We start from the raw sequence: 17,832 nt of genomic DNA on the forward strand, positions 1-17,832 counted from the left end.
GTGGGAGACCTGTTACAGAGTCAGCTTGCTCAGGTTTGGAGAAGCACACGAGTCCACTTGACTTCAGCTTTGGAACCTCCTAGAACTAGTTTTTACCACTTCAATCTCTCTGTCTCTCTCTCTTCCTTCCCGACTTTCTCACTCATTGGAGCATTCAGAAGGAAACTGAATTTTCTTAATATGTGTGCTGCACTCATCATAATTCTCTGCTCTGTTTGTTTATGCCTAGCACAAGTTTGTTAACATTTTAAGCTTAACGGCTTTCCTTCAAGTAGACACAAGCCTCCTGGGCGTTTGCAGAGCCGAGGCAATCTGTCTACGAATAGGCAAATTGTTGTGTACAGGTGACCGATGATGTAAACCTAGGGTTAGCAAACTATGGCCCCAAAACTATAATCCAGCCCGTTGCTTGCTTTTGTAAATAAAGTTTTATTGGAACGCAGCCATGCCCTCTTATTTACAGATGACTGCAGCCGTTTTCCGCTAAAAGAGCAAAGTTGCATCTTTGGACACGGCGTGGCCCACAAAGCCTAAAATATTTACTATCTGGCCTTTGTTTTACCAATTCCTGACCTAAACCATTCAGATGGAACTACTCTGGGAAGCCAGGGTAGACTTTTGTAATTACCGCCTGCCACTTTGAGCCAACCCTACTCCGAGTGGTCTCTTGGACACCTCGTGTGGGATGTGCTGCCCTTCAAAGTTCTAGAATACAGATCCTGCTATTCTTCTTCTGCTTTTCTTACACCAGAGGTTTGTGTGGCTCACATGGTTACTTGCATCTATATTGCACAGTAAAGTCGTATTTGATGGCTGGCTGCAGGGGGAGGGGGAGAGGGAGACACAATGTTCGTGTAATAAGTTGGAAAATATTATGTATGCTTGTTCACCAGAGCTCTGTATACCAAAGCATCAAGGAACTTCAACAAAAAAGCAGCGGATTGGGGGTAAGGACTTACTTTCCTTTTCTGCCACGGAGTCTTATTATAAAAGCACACACAGCCTTTCAGAGATAATGGTTTTACAAGTATTTAAGTTAAAAAAAAAAATCCTTTGGGGCACCTGGCTAGGTCAGCCAGTAGAACTCATGACTCTTGATCTCTGGGTCATGAGTTCAAGCCCCACATTTGTGGGTGGACTTTATTTCCAAAAAAAGTGGGCGGGGGGCACCCAGGTAACTCAGTCGGTTAAGCATCTGACTTCGGCTCAGGTCATGATCTCACAGTTCGTGGGTTCAAGCACTGCATTGGGTTCTGTGCTGATGGCTCAGAGCCTGGAACTTGATTGCTTCAGATTCTCTCTCTCTCTCTCTCTCTCTCTCTCTCTCTCTCTCTCAAAAATAAATAAAGATTTAAAAAAAATTTTTTTAAAGCTTGGTTATCCACCCATTTTAAATGCAGACTGGGTTTTCCTACCATTTGCTTCCTGCAAGTACCTCTCACCTTGGCACACTTAGATACACAGGTGAAAGCCATGAGTTGATGTGTAGAATGTAAGCTCAGAAGGTACACTGGCCACTCTCACTGAGCTAATGCTGCCTACAAAATCCAGTGCCTTTGACCACAGACTCATTCTCACCGTTGGGTTGACTGCAGGCTTGTCCGCCTACCTTCCCACCCAGAGACCCAGGCTGAGGGAGCAGCTCCTGTCTGGGCCACCTCATGTCCTCGAGGTAGAAACACTAGCTGCCCTTTAAGCAACTTCTTAGAACCGGCCGCTCCATCTACGTTCCATTAGCCAAAGCAAGTGAGGCTGCCAGGCCCATCATCTTGGGCTGAGAAGCCAGAGCTCAAAAGGTATCAGCAGTCAGGAACAGTGAATACAGTCGACCACAGGGGGTCCTTCAGACTGCAGACACCCCCACAACAGAAACCGAGCTCCACGGCTACGATGTGTTTGTCTGGTACCCTCAGTGCCAACGGGCAACTCAGGAAACCTCTCTTTATTGAGCGGATTGGGCTGCCCGTGAGAGGTTGGGGATGTCAGCCCACAACCAAAAATCCCACGTTCCTCGTTCCTCCCTGCGCTTTTCTCTGAGCTCTTTTTGCAGACCTTGGTCACAGGGCTTCTTGCCACGTGTGACTGTGTGACACGTGTCCCCGCGAACCATGAGCAACTTCGCTAGTAGTTAGCACACTCCCCGGGCAGCCCTGGGCCTGCTTCTTTGTTGGCACGGGAGACCCTGAGTTCCCCTGAAGGCTCTTCTGTGAGGTTTGCTCGGCTTGGGGACCGTCACTGTTCCTCTCGTCACAGTTGCCATTTCACACATGTGTGTCCTGGGCCAAGGGAGCCTGGGACAGACCGGTAACTGTGTGCGCGTCCCTTGCCATCCTGTGCATCTGGACGTTCATGGTGACAGCGTGAGCTGCGCGTTGCCCTTCACGAGGGGTCAGTGGGGGGGCGAGTTGGGGTGGAAATGCATCTTTGACCCACTGGCCAAGCTGGGTACCCTGAGGTCTCCGGGCAGAACAGAAAGGGCACCTTTTTAATTTGCACCAAGCTGCCATGTCGGAGTTCTTACCTGTGTCAAGAAACTAGGTGCACATCCGGGCTCTTATGCCCCCAACCTGGTGACGTCAAGCAGGGTCAGCCACCTCCTCTGTGAAGGGGGCCTGATAATGCCTTCCTACAGCCTGTGAGTACAAGAGCCCGCCCCCCGCGCTATCCATGGGGGATACATTCAGCGGATGCCACGGGCAGTACTGAACCAGTGCGTGCATAGCTACGATAAAGCTGAATTTACAAATTAGGCACAGTAAGGGGTTAACAGCAATAATCAATAATAAAATAGAACAATTGTAAGAATGTACTGTACTAGAAGTTATGTGAATGTGGTCCCACTCTCAAAATCTCTGACTCACCTTTCTTGCGAGGATGTGACGTGGTAAAAATGCCTGACCGGGGGGATGAGGTAGGCATGTGAGGGAGCGTTAGGCTGTTATCAGCATTTCTAACCATCTATCAGAAAGAGGATCTTTGCTTCTGGACCCTGAGTAACGGAAACCGTGGATAAGGGGGACCTCCTGTACTCAGGGAGGCGATTTGGATCAAGGGCCCAGCCCAGTGTCTGCCACAAAGTGAGTGTTCAGTATGACATTTCTTGTCCCCCTGCCCTCAGAGGGCTGAGCTGGCTCAGTCGTCTTCTTGACTAGCAGGTCGTCGTGGGATGGGGCTGAGCTGACCGCACGGGCACCGACAGGCAAACTAGTGAAATCCCTTCATCACGTGACACTTGTCGATTGCTGTGTTTTCCAGATGAAAGTGACCAATACCCTTTCCTCTTTGGATTCCGCTCAGGACTTCCTCACAACCCGTATTTCCTCGGTTATTGTTGAAGTAAGTTTTCTTTTTAAAAAATATGTATGGCCATGGGGAAGGGGAAGGAAAAAAAAAAAAAAAAGCCAGAGAGGGAGGGAGCCAACCCATAAGAGACTCTTAAAAACTGAGAATAAACAGAGGGTTGATGGGGAGAGGGAGGGAGCAGAGGGTGGGTGAGGGGTATTGAGGAGGGCACCTGTTGGGATGAGCACTGGGTGTTGTATGGAAACCAATTTGACAAGAAATTTCATATTAAAAAAAATATACGTATGCCAGTAAGTGGGCATGTGCCCATAACTACGTGACCTCATAGCATCCTTTTAACGGTTTTCCTACCCTTCGATTTCTTTCCAGGAAAGTCAGAAGTATGGGAACACGATAGTAGGATACTTTGAACGCTATCTGCAGTGGGTCAAAATCTCAGTAAGTACTTTCTCTTTTATGAACACAAGAGGGCCATGTGTTAGGATGGCCATGTTGTTGGATACAATCAGGAGGAGATAAAATGAAAATCCTAGTAATTGGGTAGGAGAGATAAGTCAAGGGCCTCGAACAGGGACCATGATGGGAGGTGGCATAAGACACAGCACGTGTTGTCCACACTGGACCCCTTCTCGGGCCTGACACCGAGCGGGAGAAAATGCCCCTCACATCGTCCCTCAGCTCCCTTGCTCACCATTATAGGAGTTCTGGCCACACTTGACTGTGTCTCCCCAGTGAACTGTGAGCTGCTTTTGCAATGGTGGCTTGGGCAGCGCTCAGCCTGCCATGCTGTTGGTGGATCAGTCGACTAGGGGTGTCTTGAGCTACAGAAATTTGTTTTCTCACAATTCTGGAGGCTGGAAGTCTGACATCAAGGTGTCAGCAGTGTTGGTTTCTTTAGAGTCCTCTCTGCTTGGGCCGTAGACAACCATCTTCCCCATGTGTCTTCACGAGGTCTGCCCTCTGTGCATGTCTGTGCCCAAATTTCCGCTTCGTTTATAAAGATGCCAGTCACATTGGATTAGGACTCAACCCTAATGACCTCATTTTAACTGAATTGCCTCTTCAAAGACCCTACCTCCAGATACAGTCACATTCTGAGATACCAGGAGGTAGGGCTTTAACACACGAATTTGGGGGAACACAATTCGGTCCACAACAGTTGGGTCTCCCTGAATACATTAGAAGAGGAAAGTCGAGGAGCAGAGTGAAGTTTCCGGTGGTTTCAAGGCAGCACGTTGCTCCCAGCAGCCAGCTTGTGGAGAAGTATAGTGTCTTGGAAAATGCCTTTTGTCATCTTGGGCTCTGGGCCAGCTCCCCTCTGTGAGGATTATTCCACTGGGGCAGGGTTTGCGGGGGGGAGATGCTTGCCGCTGAGTTACTTGATCAACTTGGGCTGAGTCACTTGGGCTACTTGCTGTTAGCCAAGAAGGGCTCTGAGAAGTCTGGAGACTCAGGAAGTCTTCGACTACCTCCAAGCGGTCATGAGCTTCTCACACCTATTCCTGGCCCTTGGCCGCGTGAGCCCAGACTACCAACCATCTCCTCCCTCTTTGCTGCCCCACCGCGGATTCCAGCCACACCCCACTGCTTGATTCTCTGAAACGTTCACACTTCTCCATGTGATCTCCTCTGTGTCATACCCCCCTCCCCAGTCCCTACCCCTAGTCCCCACCATCTGGGCCTCGTGTATCTGGTTCTCCTTCAAGGCCCAGCTTCCTGATGTCTGTGCTGACACCTCCCACCCACCAGATGGGAAGACCGCAGGGTCCTCTCAGTGCTGGCATGAGGCGTGTGCACACGTGGGTGAGTAGCGGGGAAGAGATACATGACCGTCATTGCCGCCACGGCCACCGGACCCTGTGCGTATCCTCCACCAGATCAAGGAACCACATTTTAGTCACATCCATACCCAGAATATGAAACAAATACCCTGAAACCAAAGGGAATCTGGACAAGAATGGTTAAGTCACACGAGAGCCATGCCATGGAAATATTGGGTGACTGTTGGTACCAAATGGCTCAGAGCTATGCTGTGGGGCTAGGGGAGATTTTCACAGGGTTATAAATAAAGGAGAAAAGCAAGATGCAGAAAGCATACAGAGTATGACTCCAACCCCAGTTTTTGTAAAAACCCGACAGTGAAAAAGCCTATGAAGAAAGAGGTAGGCTGGTTGAGCTTGGTGAAAATGAAGTTGTTAACATGGATTGCCTTGGAAGGTATAGATGGTGGAAGAAAAAGGGAAGGTTTACCAACCAATAAAGGAAACGAGCTAACGTCGAGCTCATTGTATGTACTCAAAGGTTCTTTTTTGTTTTAAAAAAAAGATTTTCTTTTAAGTTTATTTATTTGTTTTGAGAGAGACAGAGACTGCAAGAGTGGGGAAGGGGCAGAGACAGAGGGGGAGAGAATCTCAAGCAGACTTCGTACTGTCAGCCCAGAGCCCAATGCCGGGCTCGAACCCACGAAACCATGCGATCACGACCTGAGCTGAAATCAAGAGTCAGACGCTTAACTGACTGAGCCACCCAGGCACCCCAAAGTTTTTTAAAACGCCTGACTATAGCTATCGTAAGTCAATGGGATTGGAGCATCTGTTTGGGATTTATTAAACGTGTTTATTTTAAACTCATTAATGAGTAAATAGTTTTCTGTCTTCTAAAAAAAAATGTATTTTTTTTAATTTTAGAGAGTGTGTGTGAGTGGGGGGAGAGGGGCAGAAGGAAAGAGAGAGTGAATCCCAAGCAGGCTCCATGCTCAGCACGGAGCCCAAAGTGGGGCTTGACCCACAACCCTGAGATCAGGACCTGAGCTGAAATCAAGAGTCGGACACTCAACTGACTAACCCACCCAGGCGCCCCTATTTTCTTCTTATTTTTTTCTTATTTTATTTATTTATTTCCTTATTTATTTTAGTTTTCTGTCTTCTAAAATGGGGTCTGCAGGTAGCACGGTTTTATTGGCACACAGCCACCCCCATTGGTTTATACATCATCTGCGGCTGCTTTCACCATTTTTTTTTTTCAGAGTCCAGCACTTGCGACAGAAATGTCTTGGTCTGTCCTGCGAGGTAGAAAATATTTACTCTCTGGCCCTTTCTAGGAAGAGTTTGCCAAGCCCTGGTCCAAAATATATAATTATTGATTTATTAGCTTTCCATTTTCTTCCACATCCTTTGTCAGATCTCAAAGGGATCGGGTAAGAAATTCAGCCCGAGACCCTGGACCTGACACTTGTACTCCATTCTCCCAGGAGCCTGGTAAGGGTGGGTGTTATGGTTCCATAAAACAAGTGTAGAAACCAGAGACCGAGAGGCAGAGAGAATCAGCATCTTGCTTTCAAGTACCTGCTTTTAAACATTGTCAAACTCATCCATAGAAATCAGCATTCTGCTCCATATCAACGAGGGTGTAGAGATCCTTTTGGTGAAAATAGGTCAAAGGTAAATGGCATGTCTGATTCTTGTGGATTTTTGTGTGTGTGCCTCAAAGTTCACTCGTGTTTCTTACCCCCTAGATTACTGAGAAAATTGCAGCCTGCAAACCCGTGGCCACCGCTTTAGACTCTGCTGTTGACGTCTTTCTGTGCAGCTACATTATCGACCCCATGGTAAGAATGGTGAAATTTCATCTTTCAAAATAAGGAAACACAGTAAACTCATCAATCTTCATTTTTTGTTTGCAGATTGTAGTACACCCTATGATATAAAATACTTCTGTGCTTGGGTCTGTTAACAGCCGTAGAATCCAAGACCTGAAATCTAAAATTGAGATGAATGTGTTAGGATACTTCAGGGTGGCTGGGTGGCTCAGTCGATTAAGCACCCGACTCTTGATTTTGGCTCAGGTCATGATCTCACGGTTCGTGGCATCGAGCCCCGTGTCGGGCTCTGTGCTTACAGCATGGAGCCTGCTTGAGATTCTCTCTCTCCCTCTCTTTCTGCCTCTCCCCCGACTCTCAAAATAAATAAACTTAAAAACAACAACAACAAAAAGGCCTGTCCCCTGCAACACCGTCAACCCCCTGAGCAGACGGCCTGTGCGTTGCTGTGTCCCTGTCATCTGGCATATTGCCTGGCACAGGCAGTTGAATGAATGAAAGATGATCAAACAGCTGTCTGTCCAAGTGCATCTGTACTGCTCCGTCTGTCATCTCCCTGTCCCACATCCACATGCCCATCTATCTGCTGGATGGACTTTCACACCTGAATGGAGACGCTCCTGTCCTCTTCTGGCCATGCAGACCCCAAGGTTTGGCTTCCTGGCCGCTTCCCTCCTCCCCAGACCCTAACCCCTTCGTCCTGCTTCTTGGACCCCTGCTGATGGCTTTGTAGGTGTGTCCTGGACTAACCTGGTTGATTCTTTTTTTTTTTTTTTTTTTAATGTTTATTTGTTTTTGAGAGACAGAGAGACTGACAGACGGACAGAGCATGAGGTGGGGAGGGGCAGAGAGAGAGGGAGACACAGAATCTGAAGCAGACTCCAGGCTCTGAGCTGTCAGCACAGAACCCGACGTGGGGCTCGAACTCATGAACCACGAGATTGTGACCTGAGCTGAAGTCGGACGTGGAACCGACTGAGCCCACACAGGTGCCCCTAACCTGGTGGATTCTGAATTGATCTCCTTGCCTTTGGTCTTCACAGCCTGCCCCCAGCCAGTCAAATCACCCAACTATCGATGCTTTTCCCCCAGTAATTGAGGACCAGTGGAAGGGAGGCCTAGAGGCTGGAGCTTTGTAGCGAGGTGGTTTAAATAGTAAGAAAGAGCTCTGGGCATTGATTTTGCCAGGAAAGTGGACCCCAGGCTGCCCAACATGTTTCTTTTATACCTTGATTGTTCCCGAAAGAATTATGGCAGCTTCCAGTAAAAGGATTGGTTGTCATAAAGCTCTAAAGCCTCTCAAAGCGAGGTTTGAATGCACAGAAATCTACCAATAAAAGAACACGTGGGGAAAGGAGAACAAATTTACTGGAAATTCTGGGCCAAGAGGTGCCACTGCCACCCGACAGTGCGCTCTGTCCGGAGGAAGGCAGAACGTCAGTGGCTGAGCTGTGAGGGTTGGAGGGCGGCGGAGGAGGGCCGCTGTCACATCCAAGCTGCCTTTTGCCTCCCGGTAGGCTGGGGAGGCTGTCCTGATGTTACCTACAACATCACCCTAAGGCAGCGGCCATAGACCCGAACCTCTACAGGCCAAGCGTAAGACACTGGCTGGCGTATGGTGTCGTCGGGGTCTCCAGCTGCGTCTCTTCTGATTGGTGGATAAGGCCAAATAGCGTTGGGCGTCACCCCTGCAAAAGCTAGTGGTGTGGCCAGGCCCCAAACAAACGCGGACCTTCTTGATGGAAGAACCACCACCCAGCGGCTGCTGGTGTTGCCTTGTGGGGATGGGGGCTCAGTCTGTGAGACTGAACTTGAAGACTTTTCAAGAAAGACGTGACTCCAGATTTCTGTGTGAAGCCTGACTTAGGAATGTTGGCAACTATCTTTTGAAAAATACCTTCGCATGCTTTTTAAACAAAATAGGGTTGAATGCAGCCTATGATCTGCCCTTAAGCTTGGTTAAGTTAAATGTGGAATGTTTGTTGAGAGCCTAGTAGGTGCCGAGCGCCGGTCCTGCCTTCTCCACACAATAGTGTTATGGGATAAAGATGCTACGGTCCCGCGGTTCTGATGCAGAGCAAAGCCAGAAAGGTGAATTAGCCTCGTCAAACAACTCAGAAAAGGGATTAAGCTCAGGCCTGCTGGTCCGCCATGCTCCTATCGTAGGCAGCAAAGGGATGCCATCTGGTGGGGTCCTAGATGCAAACCCTTGCTTCCCCACTTGCTCCCACTGGTCCTCATTTGTAAAATAAATATAATAGGATCGAGTCAAGGTTTTCGGAGAGATTTAATGAATTGCAGCAACATGTAGCCTTTCACACAGTAGATGACTCCCGTTGCATTTACAAATGGTTTCAATGAACACAATTAAACCTCATTAAACAATGGCAGAGAAAAGAAAAAGCAACTGCTGCTTTCCATTTTCCCGTCTTGAGGCCTCTGATCCTCCTGATTTTCTTTTTTTCCCTAGAATTTATTTTGGTTCGGCATAGGAAAAGCCACCGTATTTCTACTTCCGGCTCTCATTTTTGCTGTAAAGCTGGCCAAGTACTATCGTCGAATGGATTCAGAGGATGTGTATGAGGAGTAAGTAGACAAGTTTCTACAGAGGCTGGGGGAGGGGGGTCATTTTCTAAGAGGCACTGACTTCAGAACGAGCCCCGATGAGATTAAACTTGGTCTTTTTTTAAAGTAGGGGGTCACTCTGGTCAGGTGTCTTCTTTGTACCTTTCTTATGCTTGTTTTAATTGTTCTCCCTCTTGCTTCATCTTCTCAGTGTCCTTAACCAGCCTTCTTATTTCTTGTTTGCAGATCCTCTGTCTTGGGGATTTGGCACTTTACTTTATAGCTGTGTTTACTAGTTTTCACTTTGACTCTGTAGTATGTACCTTTATGCTTCATGTTTTACGCCACTCACCTCCTTCGTGATGTGTGTCTCTCCTGAATTTACTTGGGTAGTGTCTGTATTAGGGTAAAAACAAATGTGGGGGATCCAGCTGTCGAGCTGTGATCGTAATTAAAAACAATAATTGTCTCCCTTTTTAGTATTTTATAGTGCTGAAACTGTATCCGTCAAAAAGTAAGCCTTTTCTTTTTTTTAAAACCATATTCCTAAGATGGGACTGGGAGGTCTTTATTATTATGTGATGGACTTTTAAAACGGAATTAATAGCATCTTAAAATTACATGACAATGTTAGATATGCCCAGATAAAAATCTGTGCTGATGCCTCTACAACAGGGCCAGCACACACAAGGCACTGAAGGAATACTTGTTAAATTAATGATATTTTTATAGGTTAAGTTTATTAATATATAAAATGGCTGTTTCAGTGTTTGGTTTTTAAAGGGAGCAGAATGTGAATATAGCTTTTTTACTCTCTTTGTAGATTTAACAAATGCTCACGTGCTTTTCATGACCCCTTGCATTGCCTTTGTAGCTCACAATGTTAATACTTCATCTTAGAGATAACATGGTGTTTTTGGTGTATTTATTTTTGTTTCAGTATGGAAAATGGTAATATTGGTTTTCATAGACATCATTCCACTCAGACTGTATGAACAAAGTTTTTAAACAGAGCCAACGGCACGAGTTCTTGATCTACAGCGTCTCTGAATACTGGAAAAGAAACCTTCCCTTCCAGAGTTTACAGAGTTTAGTGATTTTTGTATGCAACACTCACTGATGCGCCAAAGAGTAAAAAGTGTGCATTCACAGCTGTTTTGGTTTTTGTTTTGTTTTCTCTCCAGAAGTTTTGCTTTAATCATCTGAGCCTTCTATGAAAGTTCCAATATGTATTACATTCATTCATTTCCAGTTTAGTTTTCAGAACAAGGCATGAATTGTGTCACATTTCATTGCTTGGGAACCTAGACTTGTAGCTAGGCAAAATCCAGCAAATAGCAGTTGTGTGTGTGAACAATAAACGTGATTTCAGAAATCTGACTCTAATCTTCTTATTGAAACACATACCTATATTATAGACATCGATTATGTCACTGTGTCATTTGCTCAAGGCTGCTGTAACAAGTTACACAAGGTGGGTGGCTTAAAGCAGTAGAAGTATCTTCTCCCACAGTTCTGGAGGCCGGAAGTCTGAAATGCATTCATCAGCACAGCTGGTTCCTCCAAGGGGGATCGCACAAGAGTCTGCTCTATGCCTTTTTCCTAGATTCTGATGATTGAGACGATCCACGGCATTCCTTGGACACTCACTCCAGTCTCTGTCTCTGTCTTCCCATGGAGTCTTCCTTGGGTGCCTGTGTCCAGATTTCCCTGTGCTTCTAAGGAGTCATTGGATCAGGGCCCATCCTAATCAAGAATGATCTCATCTTAATTTCATCACATCTGCAAACAACCTATTGGCAAACATTTGCAGGTTCTAGGTGATATGAATTTGGGAGGGAACACCATTCAGACCAGCACAGTCATCCAGCAGTGATAGCAAATAGCCAAAAAGATAGGGAAGGAAACTCAAAGGAGAGCAACACTATACACCCTCTACACACAGAAACTAAGTTAAATTACCAAAATCACAAAAGATAGAAAAATTATAAATTTTGTTAGACACATACAAAATAGTGACTCATCTCCCTCTTAATTTTATGTTCATCTCTTTATTTAAGAGCATGTTAATACTCCACTGCTTGTGAGCAGAAAGTGTCTCTTCATCTAACACCATGATGCCTGGCCCCTGCTACACAATGGATTCATGTGGCTGATGCTGAGGACCCACCCTGAGAGATTTGGATATAGTGGCCTGAACATGTGGATGCTTAAATTTCCTCAGATGATTCTAATAGACGGCCAAGGCTGAGAAACACTTCCCTGGATTAACAGACCACTTTCTGGGCTACACCCCATGCAGTTCTCGTGCAGCCTGGCTTCAGAACTACAAATACAGTTCCATGTGCATTTCATCCAATTAATAGGTAACTACTTATCATCTGCTGTGTCCCAAGCAAGTTCAAGATGCTGATGGAAGAGAGGTGAGCTAACAGATTGGCCCAACCTCCCAGAAGCTCAATGTCAGTGTTGGAACCAAGACAACACACTCTCTGTGTCAGAGACACAGAAGCCTGGGTGGTGGTGGGGATCAAGGGAGGTTTGCTGCCATTGAGTTTCTAAAATTGTATGAATTGGAGAAAGAAGATGGCAGCGTAGGAGGACACTGGGCTCACTGCGTCCTGTGGATCACTTAGATTCCACCCACACCTGCCTAAATAACCCAGAAAACCATCAGAAGACTAGCAGAACGGCCTCTCTGGAGCCAAGCGTAGACAAGAGGCCCACAGAAGAGGGTAGGAAGGGTGGAGAGGCGGTGCGTGCTACACGGACTGGCGGGAGGGAGCCGGGGCAGTGGAGGGGCAGCCCGCCCGCAAGGTGGAATCCCTGAGCCTGGCTTGCAAAAGCGGAGGGGCCAGACTCCATGAGTTATGACAGCCAGTGGGACTTAACATCTGGAATGTTATAAGTCAACAGCTCTGCTCGGAGAGCGGGAGGGCGAGAGGACACCGGAAGGGAAGTTTGTTGAGCCCTGGAAGACAGAGCTGGCCAGCGCCATCTCCCTCTCCCATCCCCCAGCCGAAATCCCAAAGGGAACCAGTTCCCATCACTGAACTTGCTTGCACCGTGGAAACACCCAACACTGTGCTTCTGTGGATCCAACCTTCTGATGAGTCAGCCTCCCTCCCGGTGCTGCAGGGCCCCTCCCGTAGGGGACCGCAGATGGCAAAGTGAGCTGAGCCTGCCCCTCCCGCCCCTGTGCACCTTGCAGATCCACCCTAGCTAATACGCCATTGGCCAGATCCCATCGAAGCAGCACCACAAGCCTGGCAGTGTGCAAGCAGCCCAGACAGGAGCCACACCACTCCACAGTGAGTCCCGCCACTGGGAGAGGGGAAGATAAGGTACATACCAGGCTGACTGTGGCCCCAGCGGTGGGCTGGGGACAGACATCAGGTCTGACTACGGCCCCGCCCACCAACACAAGTTACTCCAGACAGCACAGGGGAAGTGCCCTGCAGTTCCACCCCAGAGACTACCCAAAATGATGAAACAGAACTCTCCTCAAAAGAAACTCCAGGAAGTAGTGACAGCTAACAAATTGATCAAAAACGATTTAAGCAATATAACAGAACAAGAATTTAGAATAATAGTCATAAAACTAATCGCTGGGCTTGAAAAAAGTATAGAAGACAGCACAGAATCTATTGCTACAGAGATCAAGGGACTAAGAAATAGTCATGAGGAGCTAAAAATGCTATCAATGAGGTGCAAAATAAAACGGAGGCGACCACAGCTCGGATTGAAGAGGCAGAGGAGAGAATAGGTGCATTAGAAGATAAAATTATGGAAAAAGAGGAAGCTGAGAAAAGGAGAGATAAAAAAATCCAGGAGTATGAGGAGAGAATTAGAGAACTAAGTGATGCGATGAAACGGAACAATATCCGTAAAATAGGAAGAGGAAGAGAGAAAGGGGCTGAAGGTGTACTTGAAGAAATCATAGCTGAGAACTTCCCAGATCTGGGGAAGGAAATAGGCATTGAAATCCAAGAGGCACAGAGAACTCCCTTCAGACATAACTTGAAGCAATCTTCTGCATGACATATCATGGTGAAACTGGCAAAATACAAGGATAAAGAGAAAATTCTGAAACCAGCTAGGGATAAACATGCTCTAACGTATAAAGGGAGATCGATAAGTCTAGTGGCAGACCTATATACTGAAACTTGGCAGGCCAGAAAGGAATGGCAGGAAATCTTCAATGTGATGAACAGAAAAAATATGCAGCTGAGAATCCTTTATCCAGCAAGTCTGTCATTCAGAATAGAAGGAGAGATAAAGGTCTTCCCAAACAAACAAAAACTGAAGGAATTCATCACCACTAAACCAGCCCTACAAGAGATCCTAAGGGGGATTTTGTGAGTGAAATGTTGCAAGGACCACAAAGTACCAGAGACATCAGTACAAGCATGAAACTACGGACATCACAATGACTCTAAACTCATATCTTTCTATAATAACACTGAATGTAAATGGACTAAATGCTCCAACCAAAAGACATAGGGTATCAAAATGGATAAAAAAAACAAGACCCATCTATTTGCTGTCTACAAGAGACTCATTTTAGACCTGAGGACACCTTCAGATTGAAAGTGAGGGGATGGAGAACTATCTATCATGCTACTGGAAGTCAAAATAAAGGTGGACTAACCACACTTATATCAAACAAACTACACTTTAAATTAAAGGCTGTAACAAGAGATGAAGAAGGGCATTATATAATAATTACAGGGTCTATCCATCAGGAAGAGCTAACAATTATAAATGTCTATGCACCAAATACAGGAGCCCCAAATATATAAAACAATTAATCACAAACATAAGCAACCTTATTGATAAGAATGTGGTAATTGCAGGGGACTTTAATACTCCACTTACATCAATGGATAGATCATCTAGACACAGAATCAATAAAGAAACAAGGGCCCTGAATGATACATTGGATCAGATGGGCTTGACAGATATATTTAGAACTCTGCATCCCAAAGCAACAGAATATACTTTCTTCTCGAGTGCACATAGAACATTCTCCAAGATAGATCACATACTGGGTCACAAAACAGCCCTTCATAAGTATACAAGAATTGAGATCATACCATGCACACTTCAGACCACAATGCTATGAAGCTTGAAATCAACTACAGGAAAAAGTCTGGAAAACCTCCAAAAGCATGGAGGTTAAAGAACACCCTACTAAAGAATGAATGGGTCAACCAGGCAATTAGAGAAGAAATTAAAAAATACATGGAAACAAATGAAAATGAAAATACAACAATCCAAACTCTTTGGGATGCAGCGAAGGCAGTCCTGAGAAGAAAATACATTGCAATTCAGGCCTATCTCAAGAAACAAGAAAAATCCCAAATACAAACTCTAACAGCACACCTAAAGGAAATAGAAGCAGAACCGCAAAGACAGCCTAAATCCAGCAGAAGAAGAGAAATAATAAAGAGCAGAGCAGAAATAAACAATATAGAATCTAAAAAAAAACTATAGAGCAGATCAATGAAACCAAGAGTTGGTTTTTTGAAAAAATAAACAAAATTGATAAACCTCTAGCCAGGCTTCTCAAAAAGAAAAGGGAGATGACTCAAATAGATAAAATCATGAATGAAAATGGAATTATTACAACCAATCCCTCAGAGATACAAGCAATTTTCAGGGAATACTATGAAAAATTATATGCCAACAAACTGGACAACCTGGGAGAAATGGACAAATTCCTAAGCACCCACACACTTCCAAAACTCAAACAGGAAGAAATAGAAAACTTGAACAGATGCATAACCAGTGAAGAAATTGAATCAGTTATCAAAAATCTCCCAACAAATAAGAGTCCAGGACCAGATGGCTTCCCAGGGGAATTCTACCAGACATTTAAAGCAGAGATAATACCTATCCTCCTCAAGCTGTTCCCAAAAATAGAAAGAGAAGGAAAACTTCCAGACTCATTCTGTGAAGCTAGCATTACTTTGATTCCTAAACCAGACAGAGACCTAGCAAAAAAAGAGAACACAGGCCAATATCCCTGATGAATGTGGATGCAAAAATTCTCAATAAGATACTAGCAAATCGAATTCAACAGCATATAAAAAGAATTATTCACCATGATCAAGTGGGATTCATTCCTGAGCTTCAGGGCTGGTTCAACATTTGCAAATCAATCAATGTGATACATCACATTAATAAAAGAAAAGATAAGAACCATATGATCCTGTCAATCGATGCAGAAAAAGCATTTGACAAAATTCAGCATCCTTTCTTAATAAAAACCCTTGAGAAAGTCGGGATAGAAGGAACATACTTAAACATCATAAAAGCTATTTATGAAAAACCCACAGCTAATATCATCCTCAATGGGGGAAAACTGAGAGCTCTCTCCCTGAGATCAGGAACACGACAGGGATGCCCACTCTCACCGCTGTTGTTTAACATAGTGGTGGAAGTGCTAGCATCAGCAATCAGACAACAACAGGAAATCAAAGGCATCAGAACTGGCAAAGATGAAGTAAAGCTTTCACTTTTTGCAGATGACATGATATTATACATGGAAAACCCGATGGACTCCACCAAAAGTCTGCTAGAACTGATACATGAATTCAGCAATGTCGCAGGATACAAAATCAATGTACAGAAATCAGTTGCATTCTTATACACTAATAATGAAGCAACAGAAAGACAAAGAAACTGATCCCATTCACAACTGCACCAAGAAGCATAAAATACCTAGGAATAAACCTAACCAAAGATGTAAAAGATCTGTATTCTGAAAACCATAGAAAGCTTATGAAGGAAATTGAAGAAGATATAAAGAAATGAAAAAACATTCCGTGCTCATGGATTGGAAGAATAAATATTGTTAAAATGTCAATACTACCCAAAGCTATCTACACATTCAATGCAATCCCAATCACAATTGCACCAGCATTTTCTCGAAACCAGAACAAGCAATCCTAAAATCTGTATGGAACCACAAAAGACCTCAAATAGCCAAAGTAATTTTGAAGAAGACCAAAGTGGGAGGCGTCACAATCCCAGACTTTAGCCTCTACTACAAAGCTGTAATCATCAAGACAAAATGGTATTGGCACAAAAACAGACACATAGACCAATGGAATAGAATAGAGACTCCAGAATTGGACCCACAAAAGCATGGCCAACTAATCTTTGACAAATCAGGAAAGAATATCCAATGGAAAAAGACAGTCTGTTTAACAACTAGTCAGCAACATGTAGAAGGTACTGGGAGAACTGGACAGCAACATGCAGAAGGATGAAACTAGACCACTTTCTTACACCATTCACAAAAATAAATTCAAAATGGATAAAGGACCTGAATGTGAGGCAGGAAACCATCCAAACCCTAGAGGAGAAAGCAGGAAAAAAAACCTCTCTGACCTCAGCCGCAGCAATTTCTGAGTTGACACATCCCAAAGGCAAGGGAATTAAAAGCAAAAGTGAACTATTGGGACCTCATGAAGATAAAAACCTTCTGCACTGCAAAGGAAACAATCAACAAAACTAAAAGGCAACCAATGGAATGGGAAAAGATATTTGCAAATGACATATCAAAGGGCTAGTATCCAAAATCTATAAAGAACTCACCAAACTCCACACCCAAAAAACAAATAACCCGTGAAGAAATGGGCAGGAAACATGAATAGACACTTCTCTAAAGACATCCAGATGGCCAACAGGCACGTGAAAAGATGCTCAACGTCACTCCTCATCAGGGGAATACAAATCAAAACTGCACTGGGATACCACCTCAAGCTGGTCAGAGTGGCTAAAATGAACAAATCAGGAGACTATAGATGCTGGAGAGGATGTGGAGAAAGGGGAACCCTTTTGCACGGTTGGGAATGCAAACTGGTGCAGCCGCTCTGGAAAACAGTGTGGAGGTTCCTCAAAAAAATTAAAAATAGATCTATGACCAAGCAATAGCACTGCTAGGAATTTACCCAAAGGATACAGGAGTGCTGATGCATAGGGGCACTTGTACCCCAATGTTCATAGCAGCACTCTCAACAATAGCCAAATTATGGAAAGAGCCTCAATGTCCATCAGCTGATGAATGGATAAAGAAATTGTGGTTTATATACACAAAGGAATACTACGTGGCAATGAGAAAGAATGAAATATGGCCTTTTGTAGCAACGTGGATGGAAGTGGAGAGTGTTATGCTAAGTGAAATAAGTCATACAGAGAAAGACAGACACCATATGTTTTCACTCTTATGTGGATCCTGAGAAACTTAACAGAAGACCATGGGGGAGGGGAAGGAAAAAAAATTAAAAAGAGGTTAGAGAGGGAGAGAGCCAAAACATAAGAGACTCTTAAAAACTGAGAACAAACTGAGGGCTGAT

The 17,832-nt window shown here is 44.9% G+C and overlaps 1 protein-coding gene across 12 annotated transcripts in view; it reads left to right on the plus strand.

The window, feature by feature from the left end:
• Window positions 1-10,846, plus strand: part of PROM1 (prominin 1) — a 135,987-nt gene extending 125,141 nt beyond the window's left edge. For 7 of the 12 annotated variants that reach the window (XM_040487436.1, XM_040487435.1, XM_040487439.1 and 4 more), the window contains 6 exons: window positions 894-947; window positions 3,256-3,336; window positions 3,673-3,741; window positions 6,818-6,910; window positions 9,372-9,487; window positions 10,407-10,846. In XM_040487436.1, the coding sequence (XP_040343370.1) occupies window positions 894-947; window positions 3,256-3,336; window positions 3,673-3,741; window positions 6,818-6,910; window positions 9,372-9,487; window positions 10,407-10,461 (468 nt within the window). In that variant the 3' untranslated portion in view covers window positions 10,462-10,846. Of the gene's footprint in view, window positions 1-893; window positions 948-3,255; window positions 3,337-3,672; window positions 3,742-6,817; window positions 6,911-9,371; window positions 9,488-9,712 lie in introns of all 12 variants that reach the window. The other 5 variants (XR_005794110.1, XR_005794109.1, XM_040487473.1 and 2 more) reach the window with 5 other exon arrangements.
• The last annotated feature ends 6,986 nt before the right edge of the window (window positions 10,847-17,832 follow it).

This window comes from Herpailurus yagouaroundi, unplaced genomic scaffold (assembly GCF_014898765.1).
Source record: "Herpailurus yagouaroundi ecotype Mexico unplaced genomic scaffold, PumYag 28, whole genome shotgun sequence".
Lineage (NCBI taxonomy): Eukaryota > Metazoa > Chordata > Mammalia > Carnivora > Felidae > Herpailurus > Herpailurus yagouaroundi.